Source organism: Podarcis melisellensis (assembly GCF_964234715.1).
Source record: "Podarcis melisellensis genome assembly, chromosome: 8".
Classification (NCBI taxonomy): domain Eukaryota; kingdom Metazoa; phylum Chordata; class Lepidosauria; order Squamata; family Lacertidae; genus Podarcis; species Podarcis melisellensis.
In genome coordinates, this window is record NC_138540.1 from 79,407,602 (window position 1) to 79,432,294 (window position 24,693).

The 24,693-nt window shown below is 45.0% G+C and overlaps 1 protein-coding gene across 1 annotated transcript; it reads right to left on the reverse strand.

Annotated features, from left to right (window-relative positions):
- Window positions 1-10,267: 10,267 nt before the first annotated feature.
- On the reverse strand, window positions 10,268-22,655 carry LOC309376159 (protein RoBo-1-like). The gene is made up of 5 exons (XM_081922386.1): window positions 22,276-22,655; window positions 15,424-15,543; window positions 14,598-14,753; window positions 12,957-13,100; window positions 10,268-11,891 (listed from the first exon to the last, which is right to left on the reverse strand). Exons 1-5 carry the CDS (start codon window positions 22,319-22,321, stop codon window positions 11,689-11,691), a joined length of 669 nt encoding a protein of 222 aa, XP_081778512.1. The 5' UTR covers window positions 22,322-22,655; the 3' UTR covers window positions 10,268-11,688.
- Window positions 22,656-24,693: the final 2,038 nt, after the last annotated feature.

Consider the following 24,693-nt stretch of genomic DNA (forward strand, 5'->3'; position numbering starts at 1 on the left):
ATTAGGCTTAGCCAAGCAAGGATAGTTAATGATACTCTGCTGAGCAAGACAAGCTCTTGTGACTCACAAAGCTTAGGCAGCTTGTAATCAGGCCCAGGCTACTGCTGTCACCCCCAAAGCCAGACCAAGGTTGGGAGTTTGTAATCCACAATCCTAGTTCTCCATCACTCCATCACTAAGAACTAGACCATAGAGTTCCACTCAAACCCAAAGTGCAGCTGAAAGAAAAGACTGCTGTGTTAGCAAGTCTAGGGTGCCCCAGGGTGGCGGACAGCTACCAGGAACATACTGGTGACAGTCAGTTGCATATGAAAATAAAGCATCCTTTATTTCCCTCATGGCTGGGCCAGCTCTATATTAGAGGAAAGTGTGCACAGAAGTGCATCTATTAGTGAAGAATAATTTACAAAATACAAGTGGGGAATCCTAAACATAAGGAACCAGTTTCAAGCAGGCCTTCATAAGAAGTTGGCATAAAATACACCAGTTCCAAACTGCATTTAGTTGGAGCAGACTAGGGAGGAAGGACATGAAAATTAAGATTTCAAGATTCTTGGAGTCTTCTTCTCTAAAAAGCTGGCGTTGGCATTGCCAAGACTGCCAAATAATCATGCTGGAGTGGAGGGTTCTTTCCCTTGGAGAATTTCCAGAGTGTCACTATTTTCAGTTGGGATTGAATCACACACTGCCAAATTCAGGTTGTACAACTAAGGCTGATCTGGAGCTCATGTACAACCAACCCACTTACAAAGAACAAAACAAAACAGGAAATGCACTGCGAAGTGTGACATAGCAATTGCTTTGCACAATGTTTTTTAACTTCCCCACAAACAAATCAAAATAAATGCTCAGTCGATAGCCAATGTTGTCTAACCTCCCTGCAAACATTCTGCAACCAAATGAGAGTGGATGCTCAAGCAAGTTGCCTGGAAGCTGCCCTAGAGCAGGCTTTGTTAGTATTTTCCACTGCCACTATTGCAGAGGGTCACGTGATCCAATGATTTCATTTCATATCATGGTGTGTGTGAGCGGAAGTCAAGCCGACAAACTTCCATTTTTGCTCTCTGCCCAGCTAAGGGCTAGAGAGGATGTGTGAGAAGGAGCTCACACAAAATGCCATGTTTCTTTTGCTGTAAATAATAAAATACTTGATGCCACAATTCCTGCACAATTTTGCTTTTGCTGGCTCTGCTACTACACTTTATATCGTGCACATGTCTTTTGGATGTGTGCCGATGTTTTCTACGGGACTCCAGCAAGAGTCACCTCCCATCAAGCATGTCCAAAGTCCAGCCCGCGGACCAACTGCAACCCGTGTTCCAGTTTAAAATGGCCCATGCAGGCTGGCAAGAGGGGAGGCTTCACTTGCCATGCATGTGTGTCCTGCCTGAGCTGATTCTGGTGTGAGGACCAAGGGCAGGCAGGCAGGCAGGCAGGCAGGCAAGCCAGGGACATTTTTACCATTGGGCATAGTGGCATGGCGAGCCAGGGCGCCAAGCAGTGTAGGGCACCAGGTGGAGAGTCCGGGGAGAATCCGGGGAGGGGAGAGCAGGAAGGTAAGTGAGGCGGAGTGGGGGCTTGGTGCCTGCGTGCCTCCAGTGCCCATCGGAGGCAGGAGGCTCTGGGTGCTTTCCCACAGTCCGGAGCTCTCTCCGCTGGCTCTGAGACACACCACCTCCTCAGCTGTGTAGTGTGTACTTGCATCCCAAGTTCTGCGCATAATAAATGTGACTCTACCACCGCTCCTCCCGTCCACTCTACCTCGAAAGATCCCCGTGCTCAAGGCTACATGCTGCAACTGCTGCCCCCAGCGCTCCTCTCTCCTTCCCTAGCTTCTCCACCGCCTTGCTCGGAGCCTGCCTCCTCCCGCTGCCCACACCACCTCTGCACTCCTTCACATGAAGCTCATTTCCTTCCCCTGCCCAATCCCTTCCCAGTCAGGCTCTCTCCTCCCCCCCCCCACTTCCTCCCAAAGTAAGGATTGCGAGACTGCAACTGAGTGAGCGTGCTTCTCTGCTGTGGCGATGCAGATGGCCCAGCTTGCTTCGCCTGTCCCTGCCCAGACAAGACCCCCACCTGCCTCCCCCATCGCGCCCAGCTGCCCAGCCCCACACCAAGATCCTATTCGTTTCTGTTTGCCACTGAGCAGCTGCTTAGAGTCACAGGACTCTGTTTACATTCCAGACATATTCCATACTATTGGAAGTCTCACGGGAGACGGGAGACAGGATGTGACGTTAGTGGTTTCCTGTTTCCTTTGTTCCTTTGTTCCTTTGTTCCTTTGTTCCTTTGTTTCAGTTGCTCTCTGCTTTTATAGAGAGAGGATGTGTTTTTTGTCTGCGTAGCTTAGTAATAAAACTCTTTGCAATGTAGCCCAAACCTCTCGTCTCTTTCCTGTGCTGGAAACTCTGCTGAAGAATGTGCCTGAGGCCTTATCAAAGGCTCAGGTTGTTAAACACGTCGGGAAGCGATTCCGAAGCACAGGGCAGCAGTGTGAGGGCAATAGCAGCCTTTTCTAAAAAAGGTAAACAACTTTGGGGTTCCCCCCCTTAAAAAACATCAACAATTCTGGGAAACAAGGGGGGCACTGGAGGGATCTTTGCACCACAGCACCAGATATGCTTAAGACGGCCCTGCCCTAGCCTGAGTTTTGTCTCCAGCGTGTGTGCAAAATTCCCAGCACTGGGTAATCAGCAACCAATCATGCCATCTTCTTTCCTTTGAGCCAAGCTGGCTGTGCGCGAGAAAGTCGAGGGGGGGTGGAGGAGAAATAACACCACCCAAAAGAAACACACACCTGTGGCTGCCAAGTCGAGCGCTCCCCTGGATGGTATCCCTTGCCGCAGGTGGCAGCAGCAGGAGACAAGAATTGGAGGGGTGGGGAGGGGGAGGAGCGGGGGAACGGGCGGCTTTTCTCTTCTCGATCCACTTGGTTCGTTTCTTACGGGGGGGGGAGAACCCTGAGAAAATATGCTGGAGACGAGAAAAGTTAAGATGCCTCTGTTTGAAGCGAGTGGGGATAATTCCGATTTTCACCCTGCAGGCACATTTACACAAGAAAGGACCCTGAGATACGCCTTTGAGTTGGGATGTCTCTTTTTTATGGATCGCTGGTGAAGTAGAGAGGAAATGCAAGAGAGCAACTTTAGAATCAATAGCATGTTTTTTATTTTTTGTTTAGCAACAAGGTGCTTTCATTTGACTTTCAGGGTTCGTTAGAAATTAGGCAGTTGTGAATAATCCCCTGGAATGACTGCTACCATCAGCACAAATTGCATATTCTCTTATGCATGCATGTTTCAATTGTTCAAAAATTATCAAGAGTACCCTTCACAAGAGACCTGCAAAGTAGGTTAGGATTTGTCCCAGCCTACTTCACAGGACTGTTGTGAAAGGTACAACCGTACAAATTTTGAACACTAGAACCATGCATATTTAAGGGAATGTGTAATTTTGCAGGTGGGACAGGGAACTAGGACTAATGGAATGGCTTGCTTGATGACATAGTGAGAACACGACATGTATACCTGGTGTTATGTTCCTGTTAATATTTTTTGAACTTAAAAGTTGACAGACAACCTTTATTACAGTGGTACCTCAGGTTACATACGCTTCAGGTTACATACGCTTCAAGTTACAGACTCTGCTAACCCAGAAATAGTGCTTCAGGTTAAGAACTTTGCTTCAGGATGAGAACAGAAATCATGCTCCTGCGGCACGGCGGCAGCGGGAGGCGCCATTAGCTAAAGTGGTGCTTCAGGTTAAGAACAATTTCAGGTTAAGAACAGACCTCCGGAACAAATTAAGTACTTAACCTGAGATACCACTGTACCAATAATATGTAATGTACTTTACAGTGTTCCTGACATATATTTCAGCTTCCTGGATATATTTTTTTCATCCGGCCTTCAGATATGAAAGGCAGAGTGATTTGTCATCCATGTGACGAAATGAAAAGTATGCCGTTCGCAATGAACTTTGCATAAAATAGTTAATTTGCATTTAATTTTAATGGTTCAAAGAATGTCAGGCAAAATGGTCAGCCCTCATGCATGTTCACTTCATCAGATCTGGCCCTCTTTGAAAAAAGTTTGTGGACACCCCTGCCTTAAAGATTTGGAGATCCTTGGTTCTTTTGGAGGAAGGGTCGGGGGTGGGGGTGCTGGAGCAAGAGAACAGAGCCAGGACTCCTCTAACAGAGGTGGGAAAAGTGAGTTTCAGAAGATCAGGAAGTGAGAGCCAAAACTCCTACATCCTTTCTTTCCAACTTGGGAGGTTGCAGAGTCAGGATAGAAACATTTCTATCTGCCTGCTGTGTTTTTAGCTGGGTATCGCTGCCAGGCACACAAGCTGAAATGCATAAAATACTTCCAGCCAGAATAATAAACCAAGTTGGTTTCTTATGGTGCTACAGCACCCTCTGGTGAATGTCTTGGGAGGGTTCTGAGAAACAGCATCATGATTCCCAAATTCTCTATGAATGGTTGTGCTGAAAAAAACTAAGCACATTTTAATTTAAAAATATGATCTTGTGAAATGGGCTTGATTAAAATGAATTGGATGGAGCTGAGGCATTATTTTAAAATTGTGTGCAACTGTCAGCGATGTTAAGAATTAGCACAGGCTCATTGTCTTCTGCTCTGAGATCCCATAAATATCGTAACTAAATCAACCTGTCTGAACAGGCCCGGAGTCAGTTTCTCTCAGGGACCCGGTTGTTATTACCTACTTATTTCCTCTCACTTTTTAATTTTCTTAGTGCTGCTTGGCCTTTTCATTTTTATTTTTACTTTATAATTTTTATTGAATGATTTTATGTTACAAAAAAAAAAATACAGCTATACTACCACTAATTATAATTAAGAAATAAAAATTACATAAATCAATATTTAGTTTGTTATTTGTTATTTACTGTCTTATTTCCTCCCAAACATTCCATACAAAAACATACATATGTGCAGACACCCACACACCCACACCCACACACAAAATGATAATAATGAAAGTAAATATTTTTCCCCTTTTATCTTCCAAAATCTTTTCTTCAACTTTGACTTCCTGTCAAGTCCCTTTGCATATATTTTATCTTGCAATCGAACGTACACAAAACAATAAACCTTTCTATATAAATTTTCTAATACATTCTAAAAACATAATAAATCCTTAATTGTTGTCCACCTCCTTTTAGTTCCTTTATCACCCGAATGCTAACACAGAGTCAAAACTATTATTATATTTCTGAACATATATTCTATAACCATCCCATTTTTCAACAAATTTTTGCTTTGAGTTTCCTCTGAGTTTACTAGTCAGTTGAGCCGTCTCCACCAATTCCTGTAATTTGATTTGCCAATCTGTTATTTTTGGAGCCTCGTGATCTGTCCATTCCCTGGCCACAAGTATATGAGCCGCTGAGGTTGCATACAAGAATACCTCTCTTAGATTTTTTGGGATCTCTTTATCTAAAATACTTTATAGAAATGCCTCCGTTTTTTTTTAGTAAAAGTTTAGCTTGGCCTTTTCAAACACAACAAACGAGAGAAAACCCATAATTAAACCTCTCCCTCTTCTCTGCCTCCACTCCACTCAGGAGGAGAAAGTAGCAGGAACGACTTAGAAGCTAATCCCCTGGCCCAGATTAAGGAAGTAATAAAATGAATATAACCTGCCACTTAGAAAGATATTTTGCTGATTGGAACTTACTTTTGTAGGTAAGCGTTGCAAAAGGATCTTGTCCAAGGTATGAGTGGATAATTTATAGGAAGTTTTAAGTGTAGCCAGCACTTTAATTCTGCTTTGAACTCATTCCACACACACACATGGAGAGATGGAGAGAGAGAGAGAGAGAGAGAGAGAGAGAGAGAGAGAGAGAGAGAGAGAGAGAGAGAATGGAAATAGCGGGCAAGATGACTATGAAATCCAAGAGATATCACATGTGACAGTTCTCTGTAAAGCTTAAGTATATAGGGTGATCTGAATACACATTCAGAACTGGTAGCATAGTGGCAAATTCAGAAATGCAGGGTCCCTCCATGATAGTCATAGCCTCGCCCACAGGGAACCAAGCAGAGGGCCTTCTCGGTAGTGGCGACCACCATGCAGGACACCCTCCCACCAGATGTCAAAGAAATAAACAACTATCTGACTTTTAGAAGACATCTGAAGGTAGCCCTGTTTAGGGAAACTTTCAATATTTGATGAAATGTTGTATTTTAATATTTTGCTGGAAGGCACCCAGAGTGGCTAGGGAAACCCAGCCAGATGGGTGGGGTATAAATAATAAATTACTATTATTGTTCTAAGATTATACAATAATCTTATGGAATAATAATAATTAGGAGTGTATTACAATCAATGCAGATCGCCATGTCTTAGCTTTCAGCTAGATCTTCTCTTTTCTGTGCACCTATCTGGGCAAAAGGTTTGATATGCTCCAATATCATCTTTCAGAGTGACTTAAGTTGCGTTTCCCTTGAAATTCCATTGAACGTGACAAAATTTACATGTCATTGTCTTCAGACGGAAGCACCTTGCATTGTCAGTGTTATTAAACGCTTAGTTTTGGAGTGCACAGAACAACAACTTCTTCATACTTCCTACATACCTTCTCCAGAGTGACCCTTGAAGCCAATCCTCAGTGGCTGATGCACCTTTGGAAAGGCTTGAAGGATCGGAGATAAAAATGGATATAAAAACATTTGTTACAGAACAGCTTAATAAGCAACTCCCAACCCTTAAAATACATCCAAGTGACGTAGATAAGAATATACAGGGTCCCCACCTGTCAATCATCTGTATAGCAACAACTGAGGGGTATTATAATTAAGACAGCATGATTGTCTTTGAAGAGGAAAGCTATAAACACCGTTGAGATTCTTCTGACCTGCCTATGGAGGGACACAAAATCTTAATTTTTAATGACTAAGGCTTAGTTTTGAATGACTAAGAGAAGATAAAATGGGTGTGGGAGCCTTGTAACAACAGCTTTTGGCATCAGCAGAAGGATCCCAGCATAAATTTTTGACTTAGTAGGCTGCTCTGTACTGAGTCAGACCTCTGCTCCTCCATCTCGCTCAGAGCTGTCAATACTGTTTGGCAATGGCTTTCCGGGGTTTCAGATAAAGATATTCCCCAGACCTATCTAGAGGTGCTGGGAACTGAACCTGGTACTGCCTGCATGCAAACTGTGTCCTTAACCACTGTGCCAAGGAACTTCCCCCACCCACAGACTTAACGAACTTTTTGGATTTGAAATCTGAAAAGCAAGGCCCACACATTGAAGGCGGGGGCAATTTCTGATAAATTCGTTGTTTTATACTCTTTGTAAACCACTTTGCGTTTCTATTAAAATCAAGTGGAGTATAATTTTTGTAAGGTAATAAATTTAAGTGGGGGGGAGGGGGAATTGTCGGAGGTATCTGATGTGTCCAATCGGGTATAGGGTCGTATATAAATTCAACAAATAATAATAACAACTGCCATGCCCATTGGAATTGCCATGTCACATGGCATAGCATCATGCTGAGGGGGGGTTCTGCAGAAAAAAATGGTGTACCTTTCACCTAGGAAGCATGACATAATATGGCAAAGGACCCTCTGGGAAGAGAAAATGGCTCCTACTGAAAAGAGCTCTGCTGTTGCTGTTCTTACTTCAAGATGGCCGCTGGTTTGTCTTACATCCAGCTGGGTGGTGGGATGTTTAGCTGTAGTTGCCTCGGCTTCTTGTCCCTCTCACCCACAGCTTTGTTTTAGCTATAATTATATTTGTACACCACTTAGGGGTGGCAGTTCATAAATCTTTAAAGATTTTTTTAAGGCTTACAAATCAATCACTATACAGTGGAACCTTGGTTCCTGAACTTAATCCATTCTGGGAGTCCATTTGATTCCTGAAACGGTTCAGGAACCAAGGCGTGGCTTCCAATTGGCCGCAGAGCTTCCTGAAGCCAATGGGGAGCTGCGGAAGCCACACCGGACATTCAGCTTCCAAAGAACGGCCCAAAACCGGAACAATCACTTCCAGTTTTTGATCGTTCGGGAGCTGGAACATTCAGCTCCCTAGGCATTCAGGAGCCAAGGTTCTGCTGTACAGCTTTGGGCAAATGCTGGCAATGATCTTCTCTATGCCTTTGAGACCCATGAGGTGTCTCAATGTGTCTTTGACACCTGTGAGGTGTATTTTCAGGGCCCACCTTACTCCTGTGTAATTTTTCGGTTATGAATTTTCTGAATTTCACACTGTTAATTGTTTAAATTTCTATGTTGCTTCACCTGGCTTTGACCCTTCCCCACAACAGCCTCACCTTCTCCACAGCTCAAAGAAACACCATGCAAGAGAATGTTGGCCATTTGCTGCTTCATTGTAGAAAATCCAGCCAATCCAATGGAGCAGACAGGAAATGGCTTCCCTCCAAGAACTTTATTAATTATGACATAGGCAGCAATCGGTTTTCGCAAATGTCAGCCAAATGTCACATTCCAGCAGGTGAACAGAGAAGAAGAAGAGAAGAAGAAGAAGGCTTTGGACTTGATATCCTGCCTCTCACTCCCCTGAAGGAGTCTCAAAGCGGCTAACAGTCTCCTTTCCCTTTCTCCCCCACAATAAACACTCTGTGAGGTGAGTGGGGCTGAGAGACTTCAAAGAAGTGTGACTGGCCCAAGGTCACCCAGCAGCTGCATGTGGAGGAGCAGAGACACGAACCCGGTTCACCAGATTAAGAGTCTACCGCTCTTAACCACTACACCACACTGGGCAATCATGGCTGCCCCACAGGAGAGGCGGGGAAGCAGCAGCTCCAAAGGAAATAGGGAACAGCCCTTAGTCCATTCCCAGAAAAGCAGAATGATATATTCAGATCTGTAAGAACGGGTGGAGCAGTGGCCAACCTGTGGTTCCAACATCATCATGGGTGGCACAATTCCCATCATCCCTCACAACCGGCCATGCTGGCTGGGGCTGCTGGGAGTTGGAGTTCAACAACATCTGGAGGACCACAGGCTTCCAGATCACTGCACAAGAGGAGCCTCAGGCCCAGGGACCAAATGCAGCCCGTTGGGCCTCTTTGCCTGGCCCTTGGGATTCTCCCTAGACCTTTCCCTAGCCACACCCCTCAATGGCCTTGGTTCACCTCCAACTTGAATGTTATGGCCTGGCTGGAATATGCCCTTATACTAACACCAGCTCCCTCGGCCTGAAAGTGAGATGAGCACCACAACCCCATAGTCGCCTTTGACTGGACTTAACTGTCATGGGGTCCTTAACCTCTCAGAATGACTCTTGCTTGTCTGAATGGACAACAGAGAAGGCTGTGGAATTGTACATTGAAACTACCCTTCCATACAATGGCAATGTCAAAAGAGATTCTGTAGAGCACAACAACCAATTAACACACCGTTCATCCAAAGTGGGGGGGGGGTGCATTAACTTCCAACTGGTGCAGAATTAAACTGTCTCACAGAATGTGAGCTTTCTTGTTTTATTTGTATTCTGCAATGCTTTTGGGAGGCTGGTGTATCAGGAAATACACACTGGCTCTGCAGTTTTGAGAGGCTTATGGGGTGGAAATTGTTTGCTATGTTTCCAGTAGATGCACAGCCTTTCAAAACAGATTAACTTAGGCCAATAAATTTACCATATGACAGGCTGAGAAGCCATTCTAGTGAGTGGTGGTTTTCCTTTCCTACAGACTGATTTCACTCAGTGTAATACCAGGTGTAAGGAATCGGTGGCACTCCTGGTATGGCAAATATGAGGTATTACCCAACAACACCTGGTGGGTCATAGGTTCCTCATCCCTGATCAGTGCCCCACCATATACATAAAATGCACATTTGACAGATTTTTGAGAGAACAGAATCTGGCTGGTATTTCTTTTATTGCTTAAAAAAATTGAAAGTTAACACACATGTAACTTTGACATACACAGAGAAGAGAAGGACAGCATTTCTGCAGTACTGAGTGTGATTTTTAAGCAAATGATGGGCTGTCAGTAGCAAGAGGGTTATATGGATTCTGTTCCTTCATTCCTGCATATCACACCCTTGTGCTGCAATAAATCTACCTTCTGTATAGCCATCCCTTTTTTTAGTCATTGCTTTTTTTAAAAAATGCAAATATATATATATTTGTGTATATTCTGCCGATAGCTGAGTTAATGAAAAAGAAGCAAACAGATGCAAAAAGTGTGCCTGATATATATATATATATATATATATATATATATATATATATATATTTCCACCTGATTGGCCAATTTCTTTTATTTCCTTGTTACTAACATTTTGTCTGGGGGAAGGAGGGGCACAGAGCATGCACCACTTTTCTCATGGGAATCTAGTACTAAGTGGAATCTAACCCACTTTTATAGCTTTGCACTTCGTTGGCTGCACATATTGATTTTCATTATTTGCCCCACCCAGTGATGCCATCAGGGCAAGACATTTGGGGAAGAAGCCCAGGGCCTCATGCAGTAAAATGAGCAGCAGGGTCCCCAAACACAGTAGAATTGACTGACTTTAAAATGTGGTGAGTCAAATGATACGCATTTCCATTAAATCCAAAGCCTATACCTAACTGAACCAACCAGAGATTCTACCCTTCCTCCAAAGGTTTCTCAAGAGGCCCTTTTCCTCTTCATGTTATTGGTATAGCAACCCTGAGAGCAAGTGACTGGCCCAAAGTCACATTGTGAGTTCCATGGCTGTGCAGGGATTTGAACCCAGGTCTCATAAGAAAAGCCCCTGCTGGGTCAGGACAAGGGGTCATCTACTCCAGTGTCCTTTTCTCACAGTGGCCAGTCAGGTGCCTATGGGTAACCTTGGTCCATGTCCTATGCTCTGTTCATCACACTGGTGATGGCTCTGATATATGAAATGAGTTTGTTGACCTTCCGTAGGACTAAGGTCTTTCCCCCCCCCCAATAGTCATTAGCAATACACCCTACATACAGGGGATAAGTGGAGAAGGCCTGGACACAATACAAAGCTCCTTCCTTCAAGTTGTGGTGGGCTTAGGTTGAAGTCAACATTGGCAGACGTTGTGGGGCTGTGAAGAGCTTTCTGACCGTACTCAGTCCATAGCATCAGTGAAAGATGTAGGGCAACATGCAGAAATATTCCGAGAGGGGAGATATAAGTAGGGGTGAGCAAATATGTCGGTTTCAGTTTCTCTTCATTTCTCATTTTTCCAGCCTTAAGTTCAGTTCTTCACATCAGTTCATTGTTGTTGTTTTTAAAAAGGCCTTGTGAAAATTCAGCTACACTTTATTGCAAATTTCATCCAAATAGACCTCCGTTTGTCTGCAATTCTGCATAATGTACACATTTTTGCAAAGCAATTTTCCCTTACGTGATGCATTTTGACTGATGTTTTTACGAATAGGTGCATTTTATGCACATTTTACCTGAGCGCATGCATCTCAGCACACATTACTGGACTAGAGAACTTCACTGCAAAATTCAGAGAAGTGCAAAAGCTCACAGAATGGCTGTGTTTTGGTGTGCTTATTGTTTTGGAATGTGCAAATCAAGTAGGATCACCTCTAAATGCAAAATGGATTAAATTCCTCTCCCGTTCCTGGCTGGAATGGATGTCTGGGGTGGAGAACTGAAGGAAAACTTACAAGAGAGGAAGAAAAAGCAGGAGAGGACCAACAGAAGAAAGTTGTGGGAGGGAAGATATAAAAAGAATCAAGACCAACGGGCAAGAAAGAGTAACCCTGCCAGGACAGACAGGGCCAGACTATATTGGGAGGGGACTCCTGGTGCACTGCTGCACAGGTTGACCTTGACTTTGACATTGCGGCCAGCAACAAACAGCACTTCGGCTCCCATTTCACACATGGTCTTGGTGGCGCATCCTGTGAAGGCGACCTGTTGGTGCTTGGATTCCTCTGTAACAAAGGACAGAAAAGGAGAGTCGCGAAATTGCCCGAGCAAAAAGGAGGGTGCAGATTTGTATAGAACTTCCATGTGCTAATTTATAAATAATGCCTATTTAGAAATCATTCCTATGGCTATGTACGTGCAACATTTTGTTCTAGAATCAATGGGGAGCAAGTTCTCGCTCTCCCCCCCCCCAACCTGGTCAACACAATCTAGAGTTGTTGCATATTGCTTGCTCCTGAAGAGCTTCCTGAGAAACTGGCTTAATTCCAAAAATGAAAGCTTGCTGCAATTGACTCTGTTGCCCCACGACGTGTATGTTTGAAAACTGACGTAGGCGGTCCCAGCAAATTGGAGGGGTATCCACACCTGCCCAATGGCACTGTGGGCGGGAGTATGCAAAGATTGCAAGGGGAGAGTTTTCGAACACATACCAAGTAACCACACCCACCTGCATGGAGAGCAGGATCTACACTCAACCTAGACTGAAAGCAGCATTTTGGGGATGAGCATGAATGACCCTGTACTGAGAAAAACTGTATTTTTGCAATACAAACAGCTAAGTGTGTACGCAGCCTCAAACTGAAATAGAAATACAATATCACTGTTGTGGGGTAAACTGTCCCCAGGTGACCTCTAGGTTCCACTCAGTCTGCTGTCCTGGTGCTAATTTTGTTGATGGGCAACTTCATGTGAGGCACAAGGAGCTCAGCGCAGTGCGGATACAGTGACAGCAGCAACACACTTACCCTATGTTGAGCTCCCTCTCAGGAACCAGCAGCAACACTCAGCATTGGGAAGCCAGGTAAGCAACACTGCCCTGCCTTGTGTCACCCTGCCAACCAATTACTCTACAATTAGGGTGGAGCGAACATTTCTGTCGTCATCTAACCATGGGATACTGGGGTAGCCAATAGGGTGCCCTCTGAAGGCTGCACTCCAACTCCCAATAGCCCTTGCCATCAGTCAGAGATTATGGAAGTTGTAGACTACTGACAATTGGAGGCCATTGCATTGGCTACCCCGATCTAGCCCAATACTGATTACCCCTCCAGTATTACTTCTCCACTTACCGTTTTTGGCAGTGGTGGCAAAGTGCATGCACTGTGTCAGAGTCCCAGTGCAGGCCAGCTCCGTGTTGTTCAGACAAATATCAGAGCCAAAGACAAAGCAAGAATTGCAACGAACGCCGTTAGGCTGCTGTGAAGCTTTTTGTACTGTGGATGGAGGAGAGAAAAGGAATGTGATCTCCTGCCATGTTCAACATCTCTAAAATCTAGTTTCCTTACATATGATAGAGTAGAGGGAAGCCTTCCTCAAGCTCAGGATGTTTTGGAATACAATTCCCATCAGTTGCGCTGCCTAAGGCTCATACAGCCGATGGGAGTTGTGGTCCAAAACATCTGGAGGGTGCCAGGTTGAAGAAGGATGGAGTTCATGGCACCCTTCTCCACGCACAGAAACGTTAGGTTTAATTAGGTTCTACATATAGTGGTGCTGTGGGTTAAACCACAGAGCCTAGGACTTGTCAATCAGAAGGTCAGTGGTTCGAATCCCCACAATGGGGTGAGCTCCCATTGCTTGGTCCCAGCTCCTGCTAACCTAGCAGTTCAAAAGCACGTCTAAGTGCAAGTAGATAAATAGGTACCGTTCCGGCGGGAAGGTAAATGGCATTTCCATGCGCTGCTCTGGTTCGTCAGAAGCGGCTTAGTCATGCTGGCCACATGACCCGGAAGCTGTACGCCAGCTCCCTCAGCCAATAAAGCAAGATGAGCGCCACAACCCCAGAGTCGGCCATGACTGGACCTAATGGTCAGGGGTCCCTTTACCTTACATATATATTGGCCACACTTCATGAAAAGGGGCAGAGAAAGCGTAAGACAGTACATGCATTAGTGTTACCACAGTCAGTATGTTGTCAGTCTTAATATGTAAAACTGTGTTCTTGCCCAGTAACTCTTCAAAGCCAGTGAATTCCAGATTATGCCTAGTTCTGTCCACAATCCACATGGCTTTCAGATTTGGACACGTATATACTGCATTGCAAATACTTTCATATTTTCCTCAATTTTTTTTTAAAATAACTATTTAATGAAAAGCAATTGGAAGGGACCTTTGCCTTGCCCGTGTTTTCACCATTTTGGTCAACATCTCTACAGTTAACATAAGAACATAAGAGGAGTCTCTTGGATTGGGCCAGTGACCCATCGAGTCCTGTTCTCACAGTGGCCAAGCTATGGATTGGAGCACAAGAGCACTCTCTTCTCCTGTGGTTTCCAGCAACTGGTACTCAGAAGTATTGCTGCCTCCGACTGTGAGAGAGATAAAATCTTTTCTCCATCAACTTTCTCCATGCTATTTGTAAATGGAAAAGTCCCAAATGCTGCAACCGTTCTTCCCAGAGGAGTCATTCCATCCTCTTTATCATTTACCTTTTCTTAACCTCATCCAATATCCTTTTTGAGGTGGGACAAACATCCTTGGAATGGTTTTAGAGAACTTCCTTGTGGTTTTCTTTCCAAGGGTGTGCGCCTACATCTGGACCCTGAGCATGACCACATTCTACACAAAAGGACTCAAGATATTCATAGCCTAGAAGGCTTTCCAACTGTACTAGAACTCTGCTCCAAGGTTTAGTAAGCATACTGATTAAACCAGCCCCACACGGAAGTCCTGACCAGTTCCTTTTACACGAGACAACCCCAGTTCCTTACCAATTACTTTGTTGACATTACAGCGGTCAGCCCGGCAGCAACTGGAGTTCCAGCGCATGCGAAAATCCCCCGCCACCAGCCCATAGAACTTGTTGCAGAGGCGATCATCCGAGTTGCATTTCTTTTCATAAGTTGGGTTCTCTATGTCCTGGGACCCTAAGAATGGGAAAGTCTTTTAGACCGAGAAGCCATCCCCTTATCTGTGCATCTGCTTCTCTGAGGTAGAGAAGGGTTTGGCCCCTTACTGTAACAACTGGACATGGGGAAATAGTTGCATGTGGTAGTCAATGCTAGTCCTACTCAAAGTAGAGCCGTTGAAATCAATGGACATGGCTTAATCAGATCCGTTAATTTCAGTAGGTGTGTTTTGAGTAGAATTTAGCTGGATGCAACCCAAAACTTTCTTTAAAAGGTGGGTCAGGACTCTTTGGACCTCCAGATGGTTCTGAACCACAACTCCCATCAGCCCCAGCAAGTATGGCCAATGACCAGGGGTGGTGGGGATTGTAGTTCAGCAGCATCTGGAGGGCCTAAATTTCTTCACACCTGCTTCAAAGCCCCACAGATGTTCCTAAAGACCCTGCACATTGTCGGTAATGGTACACTGCTGGAGCAGAGCAGAATCTCAGAATGTTTAACTTTAGACAATAAATACTGGGACTTCTCACCACTCGAGAAATTGGGGTGAGGATCATGATACATTTTAAAAACAGTCCATCTGGATGCTAAAAACAACAGGGGGACTAGATGTAAACTTTAATGGTTTGTAGCTGTCAGAAGCCTGGCAGCAAAGAAAGGTTAAGGCGCAAACTCACAACCACCCTACCTGTGTCTTCATCCCGGGCAATGGTGATGCAGCTGTTGACTGTGTCAGTGCATTTTTGTGGGGTTGTACTGCAGTTGTAACCTTCAGTGCTGGTGCAGTTGAAGCAGTAAATAGCATCACCTGTGGAAGAACGGAGAGGGGAAAGTGCAGCCATTAGGGCTGAGGCTGACAGCAGAACCATTCAGTCACATGCCAACTTCCCCCTGAACCAAAAACCATAAACCAGAAGTGAAACTCAAGGAGGGCTCAAGTTTGTCTGAAAATCACACCCTCGCAAATCCCAAAGCCTTTCCTTTCTTAGATCCAAAATATATAGGAGATATTATATTAGATCAAACAGGGTCGTCTTAAGCATATCCAGCGCCGTGGTGCGAAGATCCCTCCGCCGCGCCCCCCCTGGCAACTCCAAAACAAGGGAGAGGGCGGTAGAAAATGTCCTCTGCCTCCCCCACCACCCTTATCCCTGGCTGTGGTGGTTATCAAGCAGGAAAATGTGCTGGTGGACATGCTCTCCAGAGTCTGGGCACCCGGGAAGGCTGCATGCCGCCTTTTGGTAGGAAGCAGAAGGAGGACAACGACCAGGAGCAGGGCCGTCTTTAGCAGATGCAGAGGCTTGGGAGAGAAGCAGCTTCCCTCCTAAGCCTCTGCGGGGATCGCTCTCCTCCTGTGAAGGCTTGGGAAGGAAGCTGCACACCCGCCAGCCATATAGTTGGCGGGGTGCAGCTGGCAGGCATGCAGGGAAAGGAGAGGCTGCCGGCAAAGCCGTGCAGCTCTTCCACTCGCTGGAGCGACCCTGAGAGGCCAGCGCCCTGGCGCAACAAACCACTAACACCAATGGGAAAGACGGATCTGAGATCAAATACATATGGGAGATATATATGGCACAATTATGTGATGGCTTTGAAATATGCACTTTTGACATATTCAGAAGCATTCTCTTTCACATTGTTTCACAGTATCCAGAACTGAAATTGACATTCCAAACCAAGCCTTCTCACCACAGAATAGTTTCTCTCTCTCTCTCTCGGCTCCACACACCAGGATAAGCTTTATGTGCTGAATTTCTGCTCATTCATCCAGCTATTAAAGGATCGTGAACTTTGGCGGAAGAAAGAAGTGTCCTCCCTTTTATTCTTTTTTGAAAAATAGGATATGCCTGAATGGATGACTTGTCGGAGAGGTTAATCACACTAATTAAGCAAGCACACACCCATTCCTTCACTGCTCAGGAACTGGGCCAAGCCCTGTACCAGGCTGGCTCGCCAGCCCCCATGGCTGAACCAAGGATTAGACGACTCATTCTGGATTGAAAAGTTCAAAGGACACGATGGCAGAAGGTCCCATGCAACCTTCTCTTCGTCTTTTACAGTGCTGTTCCTTTGCAGCATCGGAAGATGAAAAGAAGCTGTATTCGGTCAGTATTAGCCCTTGTATAGATCAACTTGGGTTGCATATCTAATTCAGGGCCTGATCTGGTGCTTGGGATTGGCCCCATTCTGACCTGGGATGGGTTTTTGGAAGACGCCTGTGCGTGAATTTGTTTTATGTGTGAAGATCAATGTGCACTGACCAACGCACAGTCTTTGCAGTAAGGCTCTATTCCTTTTTTTTCCAAATACATTTTTATTAAATTTCCACTATAAACAACAAACAATAAATTTCCACATTCATCTATGCAACTCCTTTTCCACCGCTCTGCTGAGCAATGACTTCTCTCCCAGCCGCAGGATTTCTTTTTCAATCTAGATCTCAGTTTCCTGTGCTTTCCAGAAATCCACGTCGTAAGATTTATTTCAGTCCTGCAGGTGGCGCTGTGGGTTAAAGCCTCAGTGCCTAGGACTTGCCGATCGAAAGGTCGGCGGTTCGAATCCCTGCGGCGGGGTGCGCTCCCGCTGCTCGGGCCCAGCGTCTGCCAACCTAGCAGTTCGAAAGCACCTCCGGGTGCAAGTAGATAAATAGGGACCGCTTACCAGCGGGAAGGTAAACGGCGTTTCCGTGTGCAGCTCTGGCTCGCCAGATGCAGCTTTGTCACGCTGGCCACGTGACCCGGAAGTGTCTCCGGACAGCGCTGGCCCCTGGCCTCTTAAGTGAGATGGGCGCACAACCCCAGAGTCTGTCAAGACTGGCCCGTACGGGCAGGGGTACCTTTACCTTTACTTTAATGTCTTCAAACTTCTACAGTTATTACTTATATAGTCAATAAATTTACTCCAATCTCTTTGGAATTTTGTTTCTTCCAGGTTTTGGATCAGTTTTTTCCAGTTCCGCATAATCCATCATCTTCGTCTGCCACTCCTCCAACGTTGGTAACTCCTATAATTTCCAATTTTGGGCTAATAAAGTTCTTGACACAGTTGTTGCACACATAAATAATCTTTGATTTGCCTTTGCAATTTCCTCTCCCATCAAGCCCAGCAGTAAGGCTCTATTCTGATGGTATGGGTGTCACAAGGACCGGTAGATTCTTATCTGCTGTAACCTTCATCCACCTTCACAGCCATTGTAACATACCGCTTGTTATCTTTCACCTGTTCTGCCATTGATGACTTCTTGGATCATTCTTTGTCTAGTTCCACCCTTTTGACCTTCCTGCCTTGAGTGACCCTGTTGGGAGTATGAGACTCCCGACAGCTTCGCTCACATGGGTCATAGGAATGTGCAAGCCCACTCACCATGACAAGGTGATGATCGAAACCCAGGATAATCCACTGAATTCTGGGTCAACCTGAATCAGCTCAATTTGATTCAGGATCCAAGCTTTGGCCGGAGAACTTGCACAGCTCTAATATCAACACAGGAGCAAAGAGCAGGCCTGCAAGAAGTAGCACTGCCCCCAAAGTTTCCTGCTCCTCCTATTCTCACACCTGCAAATGCAGGTTGGCACTGAGGGATGGCAAGGGGCTTAGTGCTTTTAGAAGCTGCGTGGCAGGCCAAAATTCAACAGGTTCAGCCTTTTCTAGTTCGGAAATACAAACTGTGTGGGAAGCTTCACCCATTTCATAGAATCAGGGAATCAGAGAATCATAGAGTTGGAAGAGACCACAAGGGCCATCGAGTCCAACCCCCTGCCAAGCAGGAAACACCATCAGAGCACTCCTGACATATGGTTGTCAAGCCTCTGCTTAAAGACCTCCAAAGAAGGAGACTCCACCACACTCCTTGGCAGCAAATTCCACTGTCGAACAGCTCTTACTGTCAGGAAGTTCTTCCTAATGTTTACATTCTGCCTGTCAGACACTTTGTTACCTGTAAGGCCACTGATTTGGTTTTGGTGTCCTCCACTACACCCGAATAAAAGGACGCAGATTTGCAGCCTGCGCAAATTTTATGCGAATCTATGCCCTCTTTCGTAAGAGGACTGGAGGACCCAACCCACAGTATTGGACCCACAGAAGTTTATGCCACACAAAATCCAGTTGCCTTTAAGGAGCCGTAAGGTTGGCTCCAGATTTTGGAGGCTCCTTTAGCAAAAGACACACTGTGGAGGACTTCACAGGCTCTCAAATTTCAGCAGTGACCTGTGTGGTGCTAAAATTCAGCATGTGCACACCCCACCGCCTCTCGCATTCTACAGCATTGTTGTGGCACTCCCTATAGCACCCAGTGTGGCCCAAAAAGTCGTAACACCCTAAAACCACCTCTGACACCCACCCATGTGGCCCTCCTTGATGCAGGAAGTACAGAGGAGGTCTCTCACCAGTGAGGCCCATTACTGAGGCATGGACCCTCTCAGATGCCTGACCATCAGCCACACGTGAGAGTCTTCATTGCATTTGCTGCAACAGCTTAATGCTGCTCCCCATCTAAACTCTGATAAGGTGCAGCGTTACTTAGGCTGGGAGCAAAAAGTTTTGCTTCGATGGAAAAGTCCATGAAGCCAGAGGCTGAAACATGGCAATCTTTGTACCTGCATGTGTATAGCAGATCTTATCTGTTCTTAGTTTTAGAAATTCTTCTACCCTGCAACTGAACCGGGATGGAGGTTAGAAAAAGAGCACGTAGAAAGCAAGGGAAGGTCTGCTCTTTACACAACAGGAAATGTACAGAGAGGTAAGAAAGAGGATAGGGTGTCACCATATGCTCCATGTCATAAAAATAGTGGAGCCAGCACCACCACCACTGACTTCTATGTGAATTGAGCTGATATGTGATTGAAATGTCTATACATAAGCCCTTGTCGGTCTGTTGCCTTGAGGAAGGGCCATAGCTCAGTGGTCAAGCAATTGTCACTGAGCTATGGCCCTTCCTCAAGGCTCACTTGCAAGTTCAATCGCTGGTATCTCCAGGCAGGGCTGATAGAGAACCCTGTCTGAAATCCTGGAGAGCCTCTGCCAATGGTCTGACTCCTATGTTGAGGTGGATTCCTTCCCAGGATGCAGGGAGGAAGAAGGGGGATCCTGCACACTAGCCATGCCCCAAATGCCTCCATCCCAGCTGACAGCACTCTTGACATTTGCCCATAAAGCAGGAAGATCTGGTAGGGGAATCTTTGGGCACCTACAGACTGCCAGTATTTTGCAGGAAATATTCAAACACATGGCAGGAAATTTAGAACCAAGCAATCGAAGAGGAATAAGGTGCTCTGTCACCCTAGCACATGGGTAGGCAAACTCAGGCCCATGGACGGTCCAGGAATCAGCATGTTTTTACACAAATAGAATGTGTCCTTTTATTTAAAATGCATCTCTGGGTTATTTGTGGGGCAGAGGAATTTGTTCTTTTTTTTTTCTTTCCAAAATATAGCCCGGCCCCCCACAAGGTCTGAGGGACAGTGGACCAGCTCCCTGCTGAAAAAGTTTGCTGACCCCTGTGCCAAGCACAACATATCCACATTCAATCAATCCTTCTCCACAGGGAAAGCTGGGACCTGTAGCTCAGGGAAGGAAATAGGGGTCCCCTTGCAATACTCTTAACAAGCTACAACTCCCTGAATTATTTTGGGGGATCCACAACTGTTTAAAGTAGCATCATAGTGCTTTAAATGTGTGGTATAAATGTGGCCATGGTCAAAGCATTGCTTAAGCTTTGTGCAAGTAAATCAGGATGAAAGCAAAATAAATGGTCCTTTGCACATCCTGATAAATGTGCAATCCATCGTGCATACAGGAAATCCACCTTCAAACATCCCTGTTCAATGCACAAAGGTAACCTGCATTACAACACTTCTCCCACCATATGCTAAAGGTGAACACATGAATAAGGCCCTAGTGTTGGAAAGTTACCAGTCCCTCCTTCTGTGCCTTTAATAGCTCCTTGGTCTGCAGGCAATAGCAGCTGATAAGCCTTATCCCTTTGCCTTCAAAAGCACCTGCTGGATTCTGTTGAGGAGATAGCTGTTCATGACACAGGAGCATGACACAGTGTATTCTCCCTGGTTAGTTGGCAACCCTCTCTCTTGAATCTTCACAATTTTTAAAAATGTTGGTGTGCCCCCCCCATTTGCTTAGAAATGAGATATTGTTTCTTGCAAACAAATGCTGAACAACTCTAAACCTAAGAAACCTGGGAACTGCAGTTTGTTACAGGTGCCAAGAGTTGCCAGGACACCCCTATTCCCCTCACAGAACTACAATTTCCAGAGCTTCCTGGAGAAAAGGACTGATTGTTAAACTACTCTGAGTACTGTATTTCTGTGAGTGAAATAGGAGTCACTCCTACAATTCCCAGGATTCTTTGTGGCGAAGCAATGGCTGTTTAATGTGGCATGATACTGCTTTGAATGTACAGTGCAGATGGGACCCCAATGTAACTTAAATAAAACAAGAATGGTTAAATTCTTTTTTTGCAGCACCAGAGTGTTTAAAATGTTTCACAACTATTACCGTAATTGTCCTTAAAACACCCCAGCATGGGAGGGCTGCCAGATTTTCCACCAATGCTGCTCCTGTCCCTTTCAACATTAGCCTGACATTGATAAATTAAACAAACGAAGTCTTTCCTACTTGTTTGGCTCCGTGCCAGGAAATAAGCTTCACTTAGTCAATGTCTGCATGTCAGGCTGTTACTACACCTTGCTAGCACATTTGCAAAGCTAAGCAGGGTCCGGTAGGGTTTGAGATTGGATGGGGGACTGCATGTGGAGATTCCTGCATTGCAGGGGGTTGGAACAAATGACCCACAAGGTCCCTGATGATTCTATAAGGCATGGCAGAAAGCCAGATTAAAAAGATGGCAACCCTTTCCTTTTCTGTGCGTCATTATGCCCATACTGAAATGGAACTGAGAGCATGGACTCTTCCACACTCCTAGACAGCTGCCTTAGACAGCTTCCTTATGACTAACTGTGTTGAGCCACAGCAGACAATTACCACTGCTATCGCCCATTCTGTTCCATTCCCACAATCCTTCAAGATTATTACCTTCACCCACTAAGCCTGTATCAAAAGGACAGGGTCAAAGTACAACCTTTCTCAACTAGAGTTGCCAACTGGCCGGGGGAAACGACTCTGGCTTGCTCCTACGCCTTCAGGGGGAGGTTCGACAGATGAAATCAGCAGGCGAAGCTCCCCACTCCCCACTAACATTCAACACCTTCTAATCACTAAAGGGGAAGCCAGTCCAAAAATAGGCAACCCTGGCCAGGCACTCGGTAGGCAGGTACAGCGCAGGCACACATTTTGAGAAACTGGAGATGGAAATCTGGAACCCACCTGCAGCTGTAACAGAAACTTGCATGATCAAATTGCATGCTACCGAACTCTTAACGGTGCAGGAGTCCTGCAATAGTCAACTTACAACCCAGAGAATTCACACTTGGAGGAAACTGGGGCCCTTTAATTTTGAGGGGCCAGTAGTAACCCCTTCACCGCTAGGGGAGACACTCTGCAAAGATCAAGCCGGACCGTGACTTACCTGTAGCCAACAGAGCCAAGAGGAAGGAAAGAGCCAAGAGAGACATGGTGCCGCAAAGTGGAATCGCCTCTGCTTTCGGGAACCTGAGCCAGAAGCCACCTGTCCTCTGGGGAGTTTATACAGCTGGGACTGGGAGGGACAGGGTTGTGTTACTCCGAGGGCACAGAGCTGGGTTGAGCAACAGTGTGCTTTTGTGATGCCCTGGGCAAAACCAGCCTTAGCCTTTCAAGTTGTCAAGCTGCCCCTCCCATCTTTCCTCTTCACTTCCCTGAAGGCTTCTCTCCTTTTAGATGCCAGCATCCAATGTAATTTCTGTAAATCACACCTCCCTTCTTAAATCCTTTAGAGCCACCCTCCTCCCCATAATGCGTCACTCTAAGGAGGTCACATTTACTATCTGCTTCCCCCCCCTTCAAAAAGTCACAGATTAAAACAGAATGCATGCTTAATGCTTGTCCTTTACTGCATAATGCTGTTGTGTAACACCCAGGGAATGCCTTTTTCATTATTGTCTTATTAGACAAGCTGTTGCAAGTGAGTAGAAAGAAATCTTCCTTCTTAGGCTTTCCAAAATGAGTACTGGTATTTGCAGCAGTGCCACACTCTCGCACAAATCAGCGGGTTCCTGAAACAGCACAGCACCAAAAGATGGATGTCCCAATTTACATCAGAGGAATGCTGGAGAGTATGACATAGAACATGTAGATGTGCCTCTAAAAGCAGCTTGGCGTACAGACCTTAGCAGGAGCCATTGGGCTACAATAGTCATAGTTTTGTGATTTCTCTGAGCCGCTTGAGTTTGTTTGGCCCCTCTCATTTTCATTTTTTTTTAATCATTATTAATTTAAAATAAGTACATTTATGAGAAAACAGATGTACATACAAGTAAACAAACATACAGTCAAACAAAAAATAACAAAAAATGAAACAAACCACCACACTATAAGATACAAGATTAATATAATTATCATCATATATACACCTGATACAGAACACAATTATAAAACTTATAGAGAAGAAATTTAAAACTGACTTCCAATTAATCTCACTGTACTTTATCTATCCATTACTTTATACCCCACAGTTACATATTTCTTATATAATTTCTTTTTACCTCCCTACAACCTCATATTTATACAATACAGGGATCATTCTAATTCTGCCAAGATGTTTCCTTTTATTCCATAGTTTTCTAAATATTCTTTAAAGATTCCCCAATCCTTACAGACTTTTTGTTTTGGTTGGCCTCTTACTCTTCCTGTCGCTTTCGCTAGCTGCAGATATTCTACCATTAGGATCTGCCAATCTTCCGTGTTGGGTATTGTTGTGTTTTTCCAATTTCTTACTACTAAAATTCTGGCCACCATTATTCCATACATGAACAATGTTCTTTTCGATTTCCTGATTTCTTTTGGCAAAACGCTTAATAAAAATATTTCTAGCCTCTTTTTGAATGTTAATTTAAATAATTTTTTAAGTTCTTCATATATATTACTGTGGTACCTCGGGTTAAGTGCTTAATTCGTTCCAGAGGTCCGCACTTAACCTGAAACTGTTCTTAACCTGAAGCACCACTTTAGCAAATGGGGCCTCCTGCTGCTGCCACACCGCGGGAGCACAATTTCTGTTCTCATCCTGAAGCAAAGTTCTTAACCCGAGGTAATATTTCTGGGTTAGTGGAGTCTGTAACCTGAAACGTATGTAACCAGAGGTACCACTGTATTCCAAAAAAACACAAATATCTGTACATTTCCACCACATATGCAAATAAGTCCCAATTTCTTTATTACATCTCCAACATAGAGGTGATCTGTTCTTATACATTTTAGCAAGTTTTTCTGGAGTTTGATGCCATCTATACATCATCTCCATTGTGTTTTCCCTGAGATTGTAGCACGGCCCCTCTCACTTTCAACTCTGCAGACACAGATGGGCAGTCACTGCCAAGCTGCATTTCGTACACCCAGTTCTTCTCTTGGGAAAATAAATCTTGCAAATTCCATGCACTGCACGGAGTCATGAGCCAAAACAACCAAATCATGTTCCCATCACCCAGTATATTAATCTCTTTTAATCCACTGAGAAGGCGCTGAATCAGAGTCCCCCAAAGCTGGCACCACTCCTTTCTGAGACTCACATTCTTCACTGCACTGTTTATGCCAGCTCACTGCAAAGAGCTTGGATTAGAGAGCGCACAGATAAACAATGGAATGCACTCCTGCAAGTTTGACATGAGGAGGATAATGTTATCAGCGGCTACTAGCCACAATGGCTATTCTCTGCCTTCACAGTCAGAGGCTGTAATTTTTCTGAATACCAGTTTCTGGGAATTGCAGGTAGGCAGAGTGCTGCAAAACCATCAACTGCCCCAGAAAAACCGGAACATCCCATTTTTGTGTGAGAGTACAATGGCCACTG

What these genes read in the sequence shown, in the direction of transcription:
- LOC309376159 (XM_081922386.1), bottom strand. Translation starts at nt 22,321, where the DNA reads ATGTCTCTCTTGGCTCTTTCCTTCCTCTTGGCTCTGTTGGCTACAG. An exon ending in TAATGTCAACAAAGTAATTG is followed by an intron (nt 13,101 to 14,597) that starts GTAAGGAACTGG and finishes CTCCATCCACAG; the next exon opens with TACAAAAAGCTTCACAGCAG. An exon ending in TGCCACCACTGCCAAAAACG is followed by an intron (nt 11,892 to 12,956) that starts GTAAGTGGAGAA and finishes CCTTTGTTACAG; the next exon opens with AGGAATCCAAGCACCAACAG.